Source organism: Macaca nemestrina, chromosome 13 (assembly GCF_043159975.1).
Source record: "Macaca nemestrina isolate mMacNem1 chromosome 13, mMacNem.hap1, whole genome shotgun sequence".
Taxonomy (NCBI): domain Eukaryota; kingdom Metazoa; phylum Chordata; class Mammalia; order Primates; family Cercopithecidae; genus Macaca; species Macaca nemestrina.
Genome location: NC_092137.1, coordinates 25393175 through 25413001, shown reverse-complemented (window position 1 = coordinate 25413001; position 19827 = coordinate 25393175). Strand labels below are relative to the sequence as shown.

The 19827-nt window shown below is 42.4% G+C and overlaps 1 protein-coding gene across 44 annotated transcripts in view; it reads left to right on the top strand.

The window, feature by feature from the left end:
* The window catches only part of LOC105479800 (dystrobrevin beta), a 311471-nt gene that overhangs the window by 258762 nt on the left and 32882 nt on the right, over window positions 1-19827 (top strand). For 29 of the 44 annotated variants that reach the window (XM_071076351.1, XM_071076350.1, XM_071076349.1 and 26 more), the window contains 2 exons: window positions 4868-4964; window positions 13525-13545. In XM_071076351.1, coding sequence (XP_070932452.1) covers window positions 4868-4964; window positions 13525-13545 — 118 coding nt within the window. The remainder of the gene's footprint in view (window positions 1-4867; window positions 4965-13524; window positions 13546-19827) is intronic. The other 15 variants (XM_071076348.1, XM_071076352.1, XM_071076345.1 and 12 more) reach the window with 1 other exon arrangement.

The following is a 19827-nucleotide window of genomic DNA, read 5'->3' as shown; positions in this document are numbered from 1 at the left end:
GAGTATATTTTCCTGGCTCTTTACAGTCAGTGCAGGGCTCTGCCAAAGGAGAAGGATGCTTCCTGTGCACGTCTCTGAGACATGAAACCCTTGCACCATGGCTTCTAAATGAAGTGTCTCAAGAATCAGGAAACTAAGGACATAGAATGAGAATGGGATTAGAGAGCAGTGTTACCACCATGTGTGACGCTGTTTTGGAGGGAATGGGGAAGTCTTCACAGAAATGATCTGATTATTAGGGTCTTATTGCCTATGAGCCTTAGGGGAAGGGGTGTGTGTGTGTGTGTGTGTGTGTGTGTGTGTGCGCACGCGCATGCGTACACACTCTTCTGTAAGTTAAGACATTATGGAAACTACATTTAGTGACTTGATTCTCACCAGATCTCTAGATTTTCAAATAATGGGTTCTTTCTGTTTAGGTTGATTTTTAATTTGCTATTATCTGGGATTCTGTGTAGCCTCTTGTTTCTTTTCCCAGAGAATGGAGATTATTGTTTTCTGTAGATAGTTTAGATTTAGATCATCAATAAAAGTTGTCATAGTAGAGTCATAAAGAATTTAAACTGGTGCAGGCGAAAAAAATCATTAGATGTATAGAGATTTTCATTCTTCTAAAAATTTATTTTAGTTTCTTCATGTAGTTAGGCTGAGATTTGGGTGGCTCTGTGGTTCACTGCTGCACGTCTGGGGTGTTAGTACAGCTGGTGTCGTACTAGGGAGGATGGGAGCACAAATGTTGCTGACTTGGGCAGACTGTAAGTCTAGGCTGTTGGCATAAGATGCACCTGTTGTCTAGTGCCTGATTTTATATCTAGAAAAGCAAAAAGGCCTGTCATCCTGAGTCTAACTGTTGCTGAAACTGGGATTGCTGAAAATGCTCAGTTAAGCTGGAAGGATCTAAAAATTATCTTAGATGTCGTAGCAGGGCTAAGTCCAGGAATGTCACATAGGATAGCAAGAAGCAGGAATGTAATCTGAGACCAACGAGCATCTGAAGGTGGAGAAATCAGAAAGTTTTTAACCTCAAAAGGAGTTCCTATATCACTGAAGAAAGGAGGGACTATTTTAAAGTGTGCTGGGACAGTTGTTTATGCCTATGTACAAAACATGTTGGTCTTCTACCCCACACTAATTACAAAAACCGACACCAGATGGATTCGACATGAATACAGAACTTTAAAACTTCTAAAAGACTCGGGAGGCTGAGGCAGGAGAATTGCTTGAACCTGGGAGGCGGAGGTTGTGGTGAGCTGAGATTGTGCCATTGCACTCCAGCCTGGGCAACAAGAGCGAAACTCTGTCTCAAAAAAAAAAAAAAAAAATTCTAGAAGAAAAGTAGGAGAATGTCTTCAGGATTTTGGAATAGAAAGTAATATCTTAGAATTACCATGAAAGAAGAAGTTGGTAAATCCACTTATATTAATATTAAGAACTTTTGCTTATCAAAAGACACATAAAGGGCTGGATTCACTTGTAGGTATCTGACATCCGTCTGCTTTTGATCAGTGTGTATGAGGCCTGGGACTGCCAGTACCCAGTTAGTATAATAAAACAAGGTGGACAACTTCACCCATAGGGTGAGTGGCTATGAGCCTTGCACCAGGGTTGCCTTTTCTTCCTTTATTATTATTTTTAATGGTATGTTGCTTACAATAAAATGTATGACAAATGTGCGTGTGACAAACGTTTATGAAGCATAATAGTCAAATGAATACTTATGAACCCACATCCTATTTGAGAACTCATATATGACTAAAACAATGTCATCCATAGAAGTACCTCTCCCTTACCCCATTTCCTTGCCTTCACCTTCCGCACTGGGTGAACCCCTATCCAGAATTTGGTTTATCATTACCTTGTGTTTAAAACAGTATTATCGCATTATCACTATCCTATGTAATAAACTGTTTAGTTTTGCCTTTTGTTTTCTGATCTTAATAGAAATATTGTACTAATATGGTGGGGATAGTCCCAGAGGACTTCCCTGTATACCCCCTACCCCTACCATATTAGCCTTTAGGATCATTCCATGTGGTTGGATGTAGCTGTAGCTCATTCATTTTCACCTTATACCATAATTGTTTGGTCACACACGGTACAGATAAAGAATATAACATCCAGGCTCAGGAGTTCAGGGAAGGAAATCTTCCTAGAACATTGAATGAGTAGGTCCTTCTTCTGGAGAGTCTACTGCACTGGAAGTTTAGGGAGTATGAAGACTAGAAGACAATGAGTCCTTCCTAAAAACTTATAATCTGATTTGGGAACAAAACAGAAAATAATTTGGTAGTCAGTTAAATAGTATTGTGCAATGTCAATAAACAGTATGGATAAGAAATCTGTGCAGAGAAATATATATATATATAATATAAAGTATATATACATGAGATATTTTACATATATAATACCTATATAATATAGTTATTATATCTATATTCATTCTCTACCACCTTTGTGTGTCTAATTTTCCTCTGGAAGCATTCGGACCCATGGAGGTGGTAGAAGTTGAGCTAGACCATGAAAAGTAGATAATGATTTGGATGGAGTGTAGGACAAAACATTTCAGATTGGAAGTGTGCTTGGGGTTCAGTATGATTCCCCCAAATAATTATGGCACATTTCAGAAAAGGGAAAGAGTCTTGGAACTAAAAATTTCTTTTCAATCATGCATTACATCAATCTTTAGAGTGCCAGTGATAGGAGATACAATTTGCCAGGCAATTGAGATCAGATTCTAGAAAGTCTTAATTGTTAGGTCATTGGAAACCCTTGGAGAGTTCCAAATCATGATTTTGGTAAGTTCGGTAGATGTTAATTAGGCGATACTGGATGCCTGATATTTTCTTCATCCTTCAATACATGCAGAGATGAGTAAGGCCCATCCCTGACCTCAAGGATTTTGCATCATTGTAGGAATGGCAGTGAGTAAAGTAAATTAAGTACCACCGAGGAGCACTAATTACTGTAGTGCTTAATCAAGCAGTCCCTGCTGCAGTGATCAGGAGCAGCTTCCTGACAGTGATGTTGGGTCAGACATTAAGGAATGAATAAGATTTGGAAGGTGAGTTATGTAATTATGGAGCCCACTTAGGAAAAGTGAACCATAAGCTGGAGGTCCAGACACAAAGGGCATAAAATAGGAGGTGAGGTGCTAAGGATAGGAATGTAGATGGGATCTAGAGCCGCACTCTCCGATAGAAATGCAGGCCACATATGTAATTAAAAATTTTCTAACAGTCTCATTGAAAAACCAAAAAGTAATAGGTGGCATTAATTTTAATACTATATTTTACTTAACCTGATATTTTCAAAATATTATCCTTTCAACGTGTAATCAGTATTAAAACATGATCAAGATAGTGTGCTTTTTTCTGCACTAAGTCTTTACAATTGCTGAGCATCTCAATTCAGACTAGCTGTGTTTCAGGGGCTCAGTAGTCAGGCATGGCTAGTGGCTACTGTGATAGACAGCATAGGTCTAGATTGTGCAGGCAAGGGTCAGTGATGCTAGAAATTCTGTTGCGATCATTATGGGACGATGAACATAGCTTTGCTTTGAGCAGCAGTTTAAAGTTCATAGAACATCCTCATGTTTATTACCTTATATGATCCTCAGAATATTGTTGCTGTTACTAGTCCCCTTTTAGAGGAGAGAAAACTGAGGCTAAGTGACTTGTCTAAGGTTGCATATTTGCTAAATACTGGGACTGATACTCAACTTTGAGGCTGTTGACTTCTATTCTACTGCTTTTTCCTCACCATAAAAGATGAAAGAGCCAGTTGCGGTGGCTCACACCTGTAATCCCAGCACTTTGGGAGGCTGAGGCGGGTGAATCACTTGAGGTCAGGAGTTCGAGACCAGCCTTGCCAACATGGTGAAACTCCATCTCTACTAAAAATACAAAATTAGATGGGCATGGTGGTGATGCCTGTAATCCCAGCTATTTAGGAGGCCTGAGGCAGGAAAATCGCTTGAACCGGGGAGGCGAAGGTTACAGTGAGCCAAGATCGCACCATTGCACTCCAGCCTGGGCGACAGAGTGAGACTCCATCACAAAAAAAAAAAAAAAGCAGGATTAATCACACAAGGAGACTGCTTGATGTTTGAGGAAAGGAGTGCTTAGATAAAGCAAACGAAATGGGAATAGAAAGATAGGCATATAAATTTTCCAAGAAAGAATGATCTGAATTGAGTTATTGATTGAATATGGGATATAAAGAAGAAAGTAACAAAGAGGACTGAGTTTTTCAGCCATGACACCTGGAAGGAAAAATAGCAGAGACAGAAAAGAGACAGAGACAAGAAAAAAAAGAGACAGAGACAAGAAAACCATTTAGGGAGAAAAATCGTAAGTCTGGTTTTGGACATACTGAGCTAGAGTAGATGGTGTAAAATGTATCCTCAAGGAAAAGTGACTGTTCTTGGACACAGGGAGCCATCTTGATCTGTCACCCTTCTTGAATCTGTCTAGTGTCAGAAGTACTTGCTACTGAACCCTGTTTTCTCTGAGCAGTTTAATATGGTTTATCTACTATTAATCTAAATTTGGGCTGATTTTATATATTTTTCGAAAAGCATTGACTTTCTAAAGAGTTTTTTGATCATTAATTCACTCTGGTAATATGAATAATATCTTTATATGGTCATGTAAACTTTCCAAAGCACTTTTACCTATGATTCTCAAAACAGTCCAGGAAAGTAGGCAAAACAGACATTATCACCATTTTATGAGGTATTGGAAGCTAAATGACTTGCTCAGCGTCTCATAACTGGTAAGTAGCAGGATCAGGTCTGAAATCCGTTTCACCTGGCCTTAGATCCATCTTTGAGGGTCCCTTTATCTGATGGGCTTCTCCTCTTGGACAGGCAAAGGAAGGATGAACTGGAGCAGAGGATGTCGGCCCTGCAAGAGAGCAGGCGGGAACTGATGGTCCAGCTAGAAGAGTTGATGAAGTTGCTGAAGGTAAGAGCCCACGGCCCACGCTCAGTTCTTGTCATTCTCCCACCACAGCCTCAGCTGCTACCTCCCTGTGATGTCAGAATAGGATGAGGCTAAAGGCTTGACTTTAGCCTAGAATCAGTTTTCAGATAAATTTCCATAAATTTAGCCTAATTGGGTATAAAAGTCATGTAAATTAGTGCAAAGCCAGATTATTAAAAAACTTGTAACTGGAAGTAGGATAACGTGTTGAGCAGTTGCTTTTATGAATACATAAGAATGTTTATAAATAGGATATTAGCTATGTACCAATGAATAATGTTTCTCAACTACTTAAAGTGGTGTTTGTTTGTTTGTTTGTTTTGAGATGGAGTCTTACTCTGTCGCCCAGGCTGGAGTTCAGTGGTGCCATCTTGGCTCACTGGAACCTCCGCCTCCCAGGTTCAAGTGATTCTCCTGCCTCAGCCTCCCGAGTAGCTGGGATTACAGATGCCCACCACCACGCCTGGCTAATTTTTTTTTGTATTTTTGGTAGAGATGGAGTTTCGCCATGTTGGCCAGGCTGGTCTCAAACTCCTGACCTCAGGTGATCCACCCACTTCAGCCTCCCAAAGTGTTGGAATTACAGGCGTGAGCCATTGCTCCTGGCCTTAAAGTTTCTGTTAAGACAAGTTTTCAAATATTCCACTTAAATACTTAACAAATATTAAGTGTCCTATTTCAATAAGTAGTACAGAGACAACCTGTATTAGGGTTCTGTAGAAAAATTGGACCAGTAGAATATATATAAAGATATCTAAGAGGGGATTTATTATGGGAATTGGCTTACAGTCATGGAGGTAAAGAAGTCTCATGTTAATGCCATCTGCATCCTGGAGACTGAGAAAGCTGGTGGTGTAATTCAGTCTGTCTCTGAAGGGCTGAGAGCCAGGGGAACTGATGGTGTGACTCCCAATCTGGGAGGTGGCTTGGGAGATGGGCGGTGTTGTGTTACTGGTTTAAGTCCCAGAGTCCAAAAGCCCAAGAACTTGGGGAGCTCACATGTCTGAGGGCATAGAAGATGATGTTCTAGCACAATAGCCCTTCCTCTGCCTTTTTCTTCTATCCAAGTCCTCAGTGGATTGGATGATGCTGCCCATGTTGGTGAAGACAGATCTTTATTCAGTCTAATGATTCAAATGCCAATCTCTTTTGGAAACACCCTCACAGACACACCCAGAAATTATGTTTTACCAGCTAACTATCCTTTAGTCTGGTAAAGTTGACACATAAAAATAACCATCACAAAAACCAACCTAATTAAACCATTCTAGTCAGTAACTTTACTATATTAGGAGTAAGATAGCGTATTAGCTCTAGGTTTGGGATACTGGGGAACTGAATACATGCGTAATAAGTCAGGTCTATCTTGTGGTGTGATCATAGCTCACTGTAACCTTGCTTGAGCTGGGTTCTAGGGATCTGCCTGCCTCAGCCTCCTGAGTGGCTAAGACTACAGGCACACGAGGTCTGTCTATTCTTGTTGAAAGCTGTATTACAACCCCTTTACCCCTGAGCAAAGAAAGGCATGCTTGGCATTTGAATGCCCTACCCTGGACAATTTTATTGGAATTGAACAGAAATATCTACCTGGTTACTTAGCAGCAATACCAGGATACTTCCTCTGCTGAGAACCTGCTGCATTTAGTAGTATGATACCGAGTTAACAGCCAGAGAAAATCACAAAGTGTGGAGTGCCCCCAAAGCCAGATGACAGGAGTGAATTTAATATTGTGGTAAAGGGGAGTCATTGGAGGTTTTAAAAATAAGTTTAGGAAAATACGCAGGACAAGTTAGAACAGGGAGAAACTAAAGGATAATAGGAGACTTAGTTCATCCTCCAGGCCCAAAGTGACAAGGATCTTAACCCCAGGAGTGGTAGCCCAGGAGAATATCAGTTTAGAGACTTTTCTCCAACTTGTGCATCCTAAGTCAGTCTCTTAGTAATGAAGCTAGTGGGCATTAGCAACTTGGATAAATGTAGAATTTGTGTTTTAAACTGAATTTTGACTTGCGCAAGACAGTTACTGTTTTGTCATGAGTTGAGTTGTTGTTGGTGGTGGTGGTGGTGGTGGTTGTTTTCCTCCTAGCTTTGGCCGTATTTGGGTTGTTTTGCATAGATATGTTTCTACATTAACCCTGTTAGCAGGATTTTTCCTCAGAAATATTTTGTGTCTAAATGGGTCTTGTTTAAAAAAGATCTTATGTAAAAATTTGGCCCAAATCCCTATAATAGTTGTCAGATATCCAGCTAAGCAACCTAGCCCCTCACTCTAAACAGCAGGAATGTACTTAAACATACATGGCCTGTGTAACATCTGAAGCCTCATGGGACTTTAAAAGCCCGGCTGCCATGGAGTTAGTACACCTGTGGGATGGGAGATATCTAGTCGGTATCCAGTCGGGTACAGTGGCTAACGCCTGTAATACCAGCACTTTGGGAGGCCAAGGCGGATGGATCACTTGAGGCCAGGAATTCAGCCTGGCTGACATGGCAAAACCCTGTCTCTACTAAAAATACAAAAATTAACCAGGTGTGGTGGCACGTGCCTGTGATCCCAGCTACTCAGGAGGCTGAGGCAGGAAAATCGCTTGAACCCAGAAGGCGGAGGCTGCAGTGAGCGGAGATTGCACCACTGTACTCAAGCCTGGGTCACAGAGTGAGACTCAGTCTCAAAAAAAAAAAAAAAACTAGGGGATCCACTCACCTCTTCCGTGTGTCATATCTCCCTTTTCAGAAAGATGTTCTCAAATATTACCCAAGCATAGATGGGAAAGTCCCAGTGCCCCAATGTGGTTTTTGTAAAAGGCAAAAGGCGTATGTAAACTGAAGGGAAACCAGAGTGCATCTCCCCTAAATAACCTTGTACCATCGCCTTTCAGTTGGATTGTCTTAGCGATCCCCAGAACTACTGACTCCAAGCCCCATGCATGCCACTGTGGCCTTCTAGTATACCACTGATGCTTGTATTCAAGGGCTAAGCAGAATGAGCTAATGCCCGCAACTCTACTCCCAAACCTCGAGTTTCTTTATATTTGCAGCTGTAATCAGTAAAATAAGCAGGACACTGCTGCCCCTGTAGGATGCCCTGCCAGGTTCTTACCCATCTGACAGGCTAAGACTATTCAGACTGGGAGGAAGAATTTGCAAACACAAATCCGGGAATGTTGTCTTTCTATCCATTGGCTAGAATTCACAGTCGAAAATCTCATGCCTTTAGTGTCTAGCTTCCTAAAAGAATTACCACATAATCTTAATTTGTGTATTATATGCATACCTAAAAGTTCACACACAGGAATTACTGACTTCTATTAAAATTTCAGTGTTCTCCTACTATTAAAAATATATATTCATCAACCCATAAAAGTACCCTTTAGAATCCTAATTTTAGGCCAGGTGCAGTGGCTCACACCTGCAATCCCAGCACTTTGGAAGGCTGAGGTGGGTGGATCACATGAGGTCAGGAGTTTGAGACCAGCCTGGCCAACATGGTGAAACCCCATCTCTACCAAAAATACAAAAATTACCCGAGCATGGTGGCATGCGCCTATAATCCCAGCAGGATTTATCCTCAGAAATACTTTGTGTCTAAATGGGTTTTGTTTAAAAAAAATCTTATGTAAAAATTTGACCCAAATCCCTATAATAGTTGTCAAATATCCAGCTAAGCAACCTAGCCCCTCACTCTAAACAGCACGGATGTACTTAAACATACATGGCCTGTGTGACATCTGCAGCCTCATGGGACTTTAAAAGCCTGGCTGCCATGGAGTTAGTACACCTGTGGGATGTGAGGAACACAGGAGGTAGAGGTTGCAGTGAGTCGAGATCGCACCACTGCACCCCAGCCTGGGCGACAAAGCAAGACCCTGTCTCAAAAAAAAAAAAAAAAAAGAAGAAGAGAGAGAGAGAGAGAGAGAGAAAATCCTGATTTTAATTTAAAAGGGTTGCCTGCTTTTATTGATGTTCAGTATGCTAGCATTTAATTCTCTCATAAAATAGCTGTAAGCAGTTAGTCAAATGGACAATCAAGCCACATGGTCTGGGATACTCATAAATTAAAATACATCACACAATAATTTTCATGCCACAGGGAGTTCTTTCATTCTACTGCTTCAGGAAACTATTAGGTACTTTATCTTCTGTCTGAAATGATAATTTAAAGAAGCATACATAAGAAGTGACATCATTGTTAATTCATTCAACAAAAATATTAATCCTTTTTTGGAATAAGGCAGGGTTAAAATTAATTTTTTTGTTTATTTAATAAAAATCTGTTGAGTTCCTAAGTGTCATATTAGGTATTTGGCATATCGTGGTGACTAGACCCAATCCCTGTCACCAAGGAGTACCAAGGTCCCTCCTTCTTTGTTTTTTGGTTTTTGTCTGAGGTGGAGTCTCACTATGTTGCCCAGGCTGGGGTGCAGTGGCACAATCTTTGCTCACAGCAACCTCCGCCTCCCAGACTCAAGTGAGTCTCCTGCCTCCTGCTTCAGCTTCCTGAGTAGTTGGGATTGCAGGCACCCACCACCACAACTGGCTAATTTTTCCATTTTTAGTAGACAGGCTTGGCCTCCCAAAGTGCTGGGATTACAGGCACGAGCCACCCTTTATTCTTTTTAATGACGTGATGTAGACTGACACTTAGGCATTCATATTTCTGTACATATCTTTCCTTTATACCTTTTTACCTGATTAATGAGTATTAATTAATTACTAGCCTCAAAAAAAAACTTCCTGTTTAATCTAGAAGTGTTTATATGTTGGTGTTTCTAATCCATGTTCTACTTCGTTTTCCATTTGTCTAATACTGCTTTTGAAACTCATTTACCAGGCCAGGTGCAGTGGCTCATGCCTGTAATCCCAACACTTTGGGAGGCCGAGGCAGGTGGATCACCTGAGGTCAAGACCAGCATGGCCAACATGATGAAACCCCACCTCTACTAAAAATACAAAAATTAGCCAGATGTGGTGGTGCACACCTATAATCCTAGGTACTCGGGAGGCTGAGGCAGGGGAATCACTTGAACCCAGGAGGCAGAGGTCACGGTGAACCAAGATAACACCATTGTACTCCAACCTGGGTGACACAGTGAGACTCCATCTCAAAAAAAAAAAAAAAAAGAAGAAAAAAGAAACTCATTTATCAGATGAGTTCTGCAGTTTTGAATTTCAACCTCATTTGCAAATGTTTATCTAGTTTGAGTGTAAATTTTTTTTTTTTTTGAGATAGAGTCTCGCTCTGTCACCCAGGCTGGAGTGCAGTGGCATGATCTCGGCTCACTGCAAGCTCCGCCTCCTGGGTTCACGCCATTCTCCTGCCTCGGCCTCCCGAGTAGCTGGTACCACAGGCACCCGCCACCATGCCCGGCTAATTTTTTTGTATTTTTAGTAGAGATGGAGTTTCACCGTGTTAGCCAGGGTGGTCTCGATCTCCTGACCTCATGATCTGCCCACCTCGGCCTCCCACAGTGCTGGGATTACAGGTGTGAGACACCGTGCCCGGCCGAGTGTAAGTTTTTATATAAATGACTATAGTGGCTATGCCATTGCTTTGGCCACCTTGCCAGACCTTGTTCATGTGGAAGAGACTCACATGTTATTAGGTGACATAAGCAGTTCTAAGTTTACACTTTATAATTAAGGTATTATTACCCCCTTTTAAATCAACGTTGGCTCTATCCCTTGTCATCAGTCAATATTTAGTGATCCCAGCTGACTGGTTGATAACACAGAGGTTCTCAGACCTGGGATCTGACCTGCTTACTGTGTTGACAGAGCCTTAAAGGCTTTATCTGAATAAATTTTGTGAGTTTAAATTATACAACACTATCCTAAATAACACTTTGCCAAAGTCCACTCTCTCCCCAATACCAGGCCACATGGAAGGCCTATAAGTCCTGGAAGCACTGCCCTGCCCACTGTCCCCAGCCTAACCTGATATATGTCTACTGCAAATTATGATTTCTCTTCTGACAAACTTAAATTGCAATCACCAGATGTCCAAGTATGAAACATTGCTTTCTGAAATTTCCCTATTCTGTTTAGTCACTGCAGTGTTCTCTTTAATACCAAACCTGGAGAAAACTGTGAAAGTAGAGAGATGTCTTAGAAACAGTTCTAAGAAATTACATACTAGTCTTCTGACCTTGGATACAATTTCAGCCTGTTAGGATTGCCCCATCCTTCCCCAACCGTCGCACTTTCCACTTCAACACAGTGCCAGCAATGAAAACACATTTTATAATTGTTTAATAACTGTCCTATGACTGTTTGCCTTGCCTCATGAATATAAGAAAAGTGTCCTGCCCGAAAGGGAAGTCTGGCAAGGAAGAGAGCTTGCTTCCTAACTGTGAAACAGGTGCAAAAACAGAAGCGCTCTACCTCCTTCACACTGCCAGAGCCGGTGCTGAGCACTCTGAGCCTGGGCTCCTGTGAGTTTGGCTTTGGTCAGGCATCCAGCATCTGGCTTTGATTGTGAAGAGCACCTTCCTGTGCTGAGGTGGGAGTCTCCTTAAGAGATTTCTCAGTGCCCATTTATTTCTAGTCCCTGTCTCTCCTTTGCAGTAATAAAAATTATGTTCTCCAAGTGTTCACTCACCCTCTCCCTTTCGTAATTCCTCTGCTTTACTGAGGTCTTTCTCACCATTGCACCCAGGTCTGTAGACTGTGTGGGAGCAGGAGCACTTACCCATTCCTGAGACTTCCTAGGCACATACATGTTCAGTAAAGACTGGCTGCATGAATTGGTCCAATTTAAATAGAGCCATTGCACAGCTTTTAGATTTACTAGGCCAAAGAGCTGAGGCTCCCTGACCACAGTGACCCATGGTGAGGCACAGAAAGAGGAGGTGGAAGAGACCCATTAAAAGACAGAGTAGATGAGTAGCAAAGAACTGAAGAAAGAGAAACTTGAAAGTATTCTCTTTATCCTTTTTCCTACAGTGTCTGATAGTGCGTTCATTTGGGCAGTCAGCTGATAGCCAGCAAGTGCCTGCTCTATGTTCCATCACTATACGGTTCTAAAAGACAGAGACCGGCCAGGTGCGGTGGCTCACGCCTGTAATCCCAACACTTTGGGAGGTCAAGGTAGGGGGATCACTTGAGGTCAGGAGTTTGAGACCAGCCTGACCAACCTGGTGAACCCCATCTCTACTAAAAATAAAAAATTAGCTGGGCTTCGTGGCACATGCCTGTAATCCCAGCTACTCAGGAGGCTGAGTCAGGAGAATTGTTTGAACCCAGAGGTGGAGGTTGCAGTGAACCCATATCGCACCATTGCACTCCATCCTGGGCAACAAGAGTGAAACTCTGTCTCAGAGAGAGAGAGAGAGAGAGATTGATTTAGATGACAGAGACCATTTCTTTATGTTTCCAGTGCTTTCTGCACAAGAAGTACTAAATAAACCTGTACTGAATTAACGAAAAACTGAGATCAAGAATTCTTTTTTGAATGACCTTTCAGGGTCTCCAAACAGTTTCTGGTTTATTGGGGGAAGTGGGTATGTATGGGACTCACTGGAAAAACAAACAAACAAAAAAAAAGTGTTCCTGAAAGCAGGTAGATGGGGCTACAGTTCCAACATGTTTAGTGTGGAGAGGGAGAAAATGAGAAAAGAACCTGTCGTGGGCAGACTGCTAGTTGGGAAGTGATGAGAGCAGTGGGTCTCAGACTTGTATGCACCAGAATCAGACAAGGTTGAATGCAATGCCGTGCCCTACCCCTAGAGCTTCGGTTTGGTGGGGATAGGGTGAGGCACAAAGTTTACATCTCTGACAAGTTCCCAGGTGATGCCAATGCTGCTGGTCTGTGTTCCATGCATCGAAAACCACTTGCCTGGATAAATGTACCTAAACACATGTGAATATCATGAATGATGAAATAGAATTACTATTAGAATTTCTTTTTTTTTTTTGAGATGGAGTCTCGCTCTGTCACCCAGGCTGGAGTGCAGTGGCGCGATCTCGGCTCACTGCAAGCTCCGCCTCCCGGGTTCACGCCATTCTCCTGCCTCAGCCTCCCGAGTAGCTGGGACTACAGGCGCCCACAACCGCGCCCGGCTAATTTTTTGTATTTTTAGTAGAGACGGGGTTTCACCGTGGTCTCGATCTCCTGACCTTGTGATCTGCCCGCCTCGGCCTCCCAAAGTGCTGGGATTACAGGCGTGAGCCACCGCGCCCGGCCTAGAATTTCAAGTCATGGTTGCACTTCCTCTTTCAGATTCCCCTAAACAGCTATGTGAACTGTAGGCAGGTCAGGCCCTCTAGGCCTGTTTCATCTACAGTAAGAATGTTGGCAAGGTGGTTTCTAAGGTTCTTTCCTTCTAGCTCTAGGAGTTAGCATTGAATTACTCGCCGGGCCGCGGTCTGCTGCTTGCTTCGTCCTCTGATGCTTCTGTGGGGGATGGGGCCTTTGATCTCAGCACCCATGGGCCTGGCCTGGTTTGTCTGATTTTTCTATCATTTCTTCCCAATGTTTGTGGTGATGGGCATTAATTTCTCTCCTTTTTTCCTCTGCCTTTTTTTTCATCTTCAACACTCCAGGAGGAAGAGCAAAAGCAGGCAGTAAGTGAACTTCAGAATTTCCCGCTGGACTCTCGCTCTTGTTGCACGTTCTTTCTTTACTCATGTAAATGTTTCTCCTCTTCTCCCAGCACATCATCTCTGAAGAGGGTTTTACATGTAAAACTCCCAGTGGGTCTCCCCATGGTGTTGTAAAATGTTCTAAAAGTTCAAAGCATGTTTACCCGGTAGAGCATGTTCTTACTTAAAACCAGAGCTTGTAAGTACCCATCTGTTGTGAGCATTGAAGTGTGCATGATTAGCCAGGCTACCATTGCATTTTCCTGCCTTTCATTCTCTGTTGTTTTGTGTCTGGAGTGATTTTAATTCCTTGAAACAACTTTCGGGGTGCTGGGGTGACCTCATGTCATGAATGAATGTGCATGAAAATGAGGACTTATTTTGCTAACTACAGATGTCGTGCAGTCTTGACTAGGCTTCTGGATGCTGGGGCTTTGCCAGCCTTCTTAACAAAATTACTGACAACGACTGAGGCACTGACTCCACTTGCAGTGATTTCCTGTTCAGAACCTACTCCAGAGGGAGCTCAGGTTTTTCTGAGCTGTGTGGCTGCTGCATGGTGTTTGGGGGAGGTTTATATTTGTTTTTGTTTTTCCCGATAGCCACTGACCCACACAAGAAAGTCAATTGCAGACTTATCTACAATATTAGCACCATATGTTTATATAACATAGTAAGGTTTCAAAGCATACATTTTTTAAACTGAAGCTGAGTTTTTGTTTACCTTGGAGCTTTTTGTCCTTCGGGAGAGAAACATAAAACGTTTAATTTTAAAAATTTGCCTTTTTTTTGAGACGGAGCCTTGCTCCGTCGCCCAGGCCAGAGTGCAGTGGCATGATCTCGGCTCACTGTACCATCTGCCTCCCCGATTCAAGTGATTCTCTCGCCTCAGCCTCCTGAGTAGCTGGGACTGTAGGCGCGCACCACCACACCCAGCTAATGTTTGTATTTTTAGTAGAGACGGGGTTTCACCATATTGGCCAGGCTGGTCTCAAACTTCTGACCTCATGATCCACCCGCCTTGGCCTCCCAAAGTGCTGGGATTACAGGCATGAGCCACTACGCCCGGCCTACCCGTTTTTTAAAAAAAACACAAATGAATACATGTTTTAGGTTAGGAATATAAAACATTATACTTATAATTTCTAGCTAGGAGAGCAATGGGACCATAGAGTAAAGAGAAAGGAAAGAAGAGATAGGTAGTTAGGGGAGGAGGCGAGAAGAGGGTACAGAGGAGGCAGACTGTCAGAAAGGGAGAAAGAAGATGGTGCATGGCATCAGGAGTGGCCAACAGCCCAGAAATCTGATGGCTTTCATGGAACCAAAGTGCACTTGTTTAGGTTTTTGCTAGTTTTGGTTCTTTTTTCTTCATTCACACAGAGTTTATTGCTTCCATCTCTGGCACTTCTGCATCAGTAGGTACATTTACATGGGCAAAGCAGAACAGGATGGAAATCAAGCCCAGCCATTACATGCTGCTTCCAGGAAGTGACACACATCACTTCCTCTCCATTTCATTGGCCAGAGCAAGTCACATGACCACACTTCACCTCAAGGGGGCTGGGAAGTCTAATCCTCCAGTTTGTCCAGAAGTCCCAGAGAAGCAGATGTTGGAAATACCTCCCCCAAGTAGACGAATGAGTGAGACTGTTGGAGGAAGAGAAAGGAGACTACTTATCCTCCCAGCTCCTGATAGTCTCATCCCCTTGTTATGAAGTATTCCCTTCCTAGTGATCCAGGGTGTCACTTCACCCGTTGTTGCTGATCACTAGTGTCCCCTCCTTCTCTTCAGCCCTCCATACCCCAGAGATGCACTTTGCAGCTGCAGCTACTTGCTGCAAATCTACTTCCAACAGTCTGCCAGACTAGCACAGCATCTCCTGATCTCTCTCTGCGTGCACCTGCTCCAAGTGAGCACAGACTGGAAACACCCTACACCTCACCTGAAAACTCTTTCAGAAGAGGGCAGGCATTGTGGATATTGATCTTAGTGGTAGCAGTAGAGCTTCCAGTAGACATTTCATTTAAAAAATGTTTAATCCAAGAAGCAGGAATTACCACTGCTGTGATATTAGTTCTCAGGTCAATTTAAAGCTAGTCTTCACTATAAATATTTGCTGAATGATAACCAGTATTAACCAATTTTATAAGATTTTGACTTATAGTCTGTATGAATTAATAATTGTATTAATTATAAGGGACATAACTAGTTCACATACCTATAGCAGTTATTTTGCTCAAGGCACTCCCAGATAGATCCATTCAGGAGACTAAATTATAGCTCAGAAATATCCTTTATAAAAAGGAATCTGAGCCGGGCGCGGTGGCTGACACCTGTAATCCAACACTTTGGGAGGCCGAGGCAGGTGGATCATGAGGTCAAGAGATCGAGACCATGTAGCTAATGTGGTGAAACCCTGTCTTTACTAAAAATAGAAAAAATTAGCTGGACGTGGTGGTGCACCTGTAGTCCCAACTACTCAGGAGGCTGAGGCAGGAGAATGGCGTGAACCTGGGAGGCGGAGGTTGCAGTGAGCTGAGATTGCGCCACTGCACTCCAGCCAGGGCGACAGAGCGAGACTCCGTGTCAAAAAAAAAAAAAAAAAAGGAATCCGATTTCCCAAGAAAGCAAATAATAAAAATAATTTTTTAAAAAAGGAATCTGAAAAAATTTTGTATTACTGAAAAAAAACCCAAGCTGATTAGTATTATTATTAATATTGTTATTTCTGTCTAAAGAAAATACACTGATACATAGCATAAAAATCACCTTATCTTTTAAAGATAATAATCTATAAAATGCAGGATATCTATAGTTATTTGCATCATTTGAAAATATTTTGAACATTTCTCAGTAAAAGTCCAGTGCTTACAGTCAGAAATATGGTTGTAGGATTCATCAGCATGTTACAGAGGGGACACTAGGGTCACCACAGACTGATTAGGTCCCTACTGGCAATGGTGTTTATGACCATTGGTGCACTTGAGCTATGGGCCACTCCGGTCTCGATCAAACAATATCCCAGTCCTAGTCTGGAAAGAGTTCAGATGTACAAGTTCACTCTAGGAACATTTTAGGGTTCCATTTTTCCTAGCGACTCAGTGCACCATAAAATTTCACTGCTGGATCTCTAACACCACATTCACTGAGCTATCCAAGGAAATGGGTTCTGTTTATTCATGAAGGATGTGTTTTCTGCAACATTTGTCTGATCTCTCCTATTAGAAGTTAATTATCTAATAATGATCATCTGGCCTAAAGACTGTAACTTTATATACATTTTATAGAACATTTTATATAATGATCATCAGACTTAAAGACTGTAACTTTAGACAGTGAAAGTTATGTAAGGATAGGAAGCTCCTTCAGGGTGGCCTTGGCCCAGCTTAGGTAGTGGGGCAGCGGTCCAAAGGGTAATATACCTGGCACTCTGAAAATAATGTAATTAGTGGAATATTGGGGAATTGGCTAAGAGAACATTGCCACTCTTGGGACCTTTCCTTTTTCTTCAGTGAGTTTGGCTATCACGTGGGATCTTGCCATCATGTCCTGTCTGATTTCCAAGACCCAGACAAATATCCAGCTACAGCTGTACCAAAGAGAGCAGGTTTGGCCTGGCTCCAGGAAGCCCCCATTTCTGATCACAGCTCTACCAAATATGCCTCAAAGGAAGGGCACTCAATGTTTAGTTAGCAATGGTCGACCCACAAGGGCTCACATGAACCTCATGAATATTAACTTTGTAAGTTTAAGAGAAAGTACTTTCAAAAAAACAAACCTATGCGACAAGAAAAAGAAACCTCCTCTTTGTCCATTAAAGAAATTGTTGGTGAACCCCTTGATGTCAGCATGCCTCATGGGTCACGTTCCCATCTTAGCCTTTGGATACAGTCTCACTGGGAAGCGATTCAGATTCACATGCTTCTGCAGTCTTCTGGGCTCCCTGGCTCTTAATCCTCTGAAATAGAAGCCTGAGTCTACTTCCCGAAAGGCAAAGGATTGCCATTCATTTATTTATTTAGCAGTGTTTTACTATATATGTTCAAGGCAGTGATCCTGGCCTTTTGGAGGTTAAAAAGAGAAATCGTACTCAAATACCACCATCAAATAGTCTGAAAGTTATTTCATGGTTGACATGATACCCTAAATGCAGAAACACAAGCCGGGTCAGTGGTATCCTGGGCCTCAGGCACCACTGTGGCCCTCCTAAGTTGGCAAACTATACAGACGTCTGTTGGTAAGTGAGGATTGCTGTGCTATACATAGGACTCTCCCACAAACCTTTAGCCTGGTCGCAGTCCCAGGATAGGTGCATAGGCTGTCTGCCAGTGTTAGCTCCCTCCCACACATGGCCTCGCAAGAGTCGGCAGGATGTATTCATCCATCGGCCTTGGCACCTGTACTCACCGTAGGGACCTGGCAGTTTGTTGTTATTTTTTTTCCAAAAAGAGGAAATATCACTACAATATTAAAAATAGGTTTGGCTTTTCTTTTTTTCTTTTCTTTTTTTTTTTTTTTGAGACAGAGTTTCGCTCTTGTTGCCTAGTCTGGAGTACAATGGCATGATCTCAACTCACTGCAACCTCCGCCTCCTGGGTTCAAGTGATTCTTCTGCGTCAGCCTACCTAGTAGCTGGGACTACAGGTGCACGCCACCACGCCCGGCTAATCTTTGTATTTTTAGTAGAGATGGGGTTTCGCCATGTTGGCCAGGCTGGTCTCAAACTCCTGACCTCAGGTGATCTGCCTGCCTCGGCCTCCCAAAGTGCTGGGATTACAGCCATGAGCCACTGCATCCAGCCATAGTTTTTCTTTATGATTAAGTATAAGTTTATTTGAGCCCAAAGCTTGAGGATGGCCCCCCCAGGAGCAAAGATTCAAATATACATTCTGATTAGCAGCAGTTATAGTGAGTTTAAAAAAAAAAAATGAAAAGGCAGTTCCTAAGTTGTTTACCAAGAACTTACATTAAAGTAACATAAGCAGGGCACGTGTTCTCAGAATCTCCTGAGGTTGTGTCACAGGCCAGATAAGGTTTTTAAAAATAATAACATAAGCTATTGATTATGTATACTTTGTTCTTTTTATCACAGATTCCAGGAACATGAAGCTAATGAGTGAAGCAGCTAGTCAGGAACAAAATGCCTTTAAACCATTGCCCCTCCGACTTGGCAGGTGGCGTGTCTGAAGCCCCATAGCTGTGTCTCTCAGGACCTGATCAATTTTGAATACCTCATATAATTCAGACTTCCTGGAGTTATTTTTGTTCTCATTTCCCCTCTTTTCATCAAGGTCTTTCTAGGAAAGCATCATAGATGAACAAAAATGGTTTTGGTTCCTTTTATGTTCAGCAACTTAGTCTTGTGTAGCCAGAAGGCTCATTCCTGGATGGTCCTGTCTTGCATGGTGGGAATGGGGGATGGGTGTTTGTATTTCACTCCCCCAAAACTCCCTGAGTACCAAACAAGAGTCTGAGGATACAAGGGAAAAGTAGCTTTGGGATGTATGCCACAGCCCCCCAATATTTTTAATCACTCTCATCAATGTCAGGCTGAGAGATTTCCTTACCTACTTCTTGAATTTCCCTCCTGTACTGTATTTCTGTCTTTTCCTCTCCTGACCAGAATGCACACAGCATATGAAAACCATCCTTCAGGGCCTCCAAGAAAATGATCTCCTCAGCCAACTGGAGAAATTCTTCCACTGGAAGAATATTGAATTCCTAGGACACACTGCCTCCCCCAGAACACTACAGGCTGAATCTCAACAAAGCATTAACAGAAAAGGATGAAGAAAAATGACTTGTAGGCTTGGAGCCTAAGAAGAATCTGGGGAAATGATGGGTGTCATTTCCTGAACAAGTGAAAATAGAGACATGATCTGGGTTAGGAGGGGATTTTGATCTGATTTTGAACATACTATTATGTCCTATAGCCAGGCAGTCAAGCAGAAAGATCTGCTAGGTATTGGACGTGTGCAACTGAAATTTCAATGGGAAAACAGGGCTAGCAATGTAGACCTGGAACCCTTCAACACAAAATGAGGATTGAAACCATAAACGTGAGCCTTAGGGAAAACGCATAGTAGACAAAAAGAAGAAAGAGGAGGCAGGAGAAGGACCGTCGGGTCTCTTGGAAGCCCAGATAATTGCAAGAAGGAGGAATTTAGTAAGACAGTAAGACAAGAAAGCCCGTGAATCTGACAATAAGGAAGTTACCAGCAACTTGGGAAAGAAAATGTTCAGTAGAGTAGTAAAATGCACCC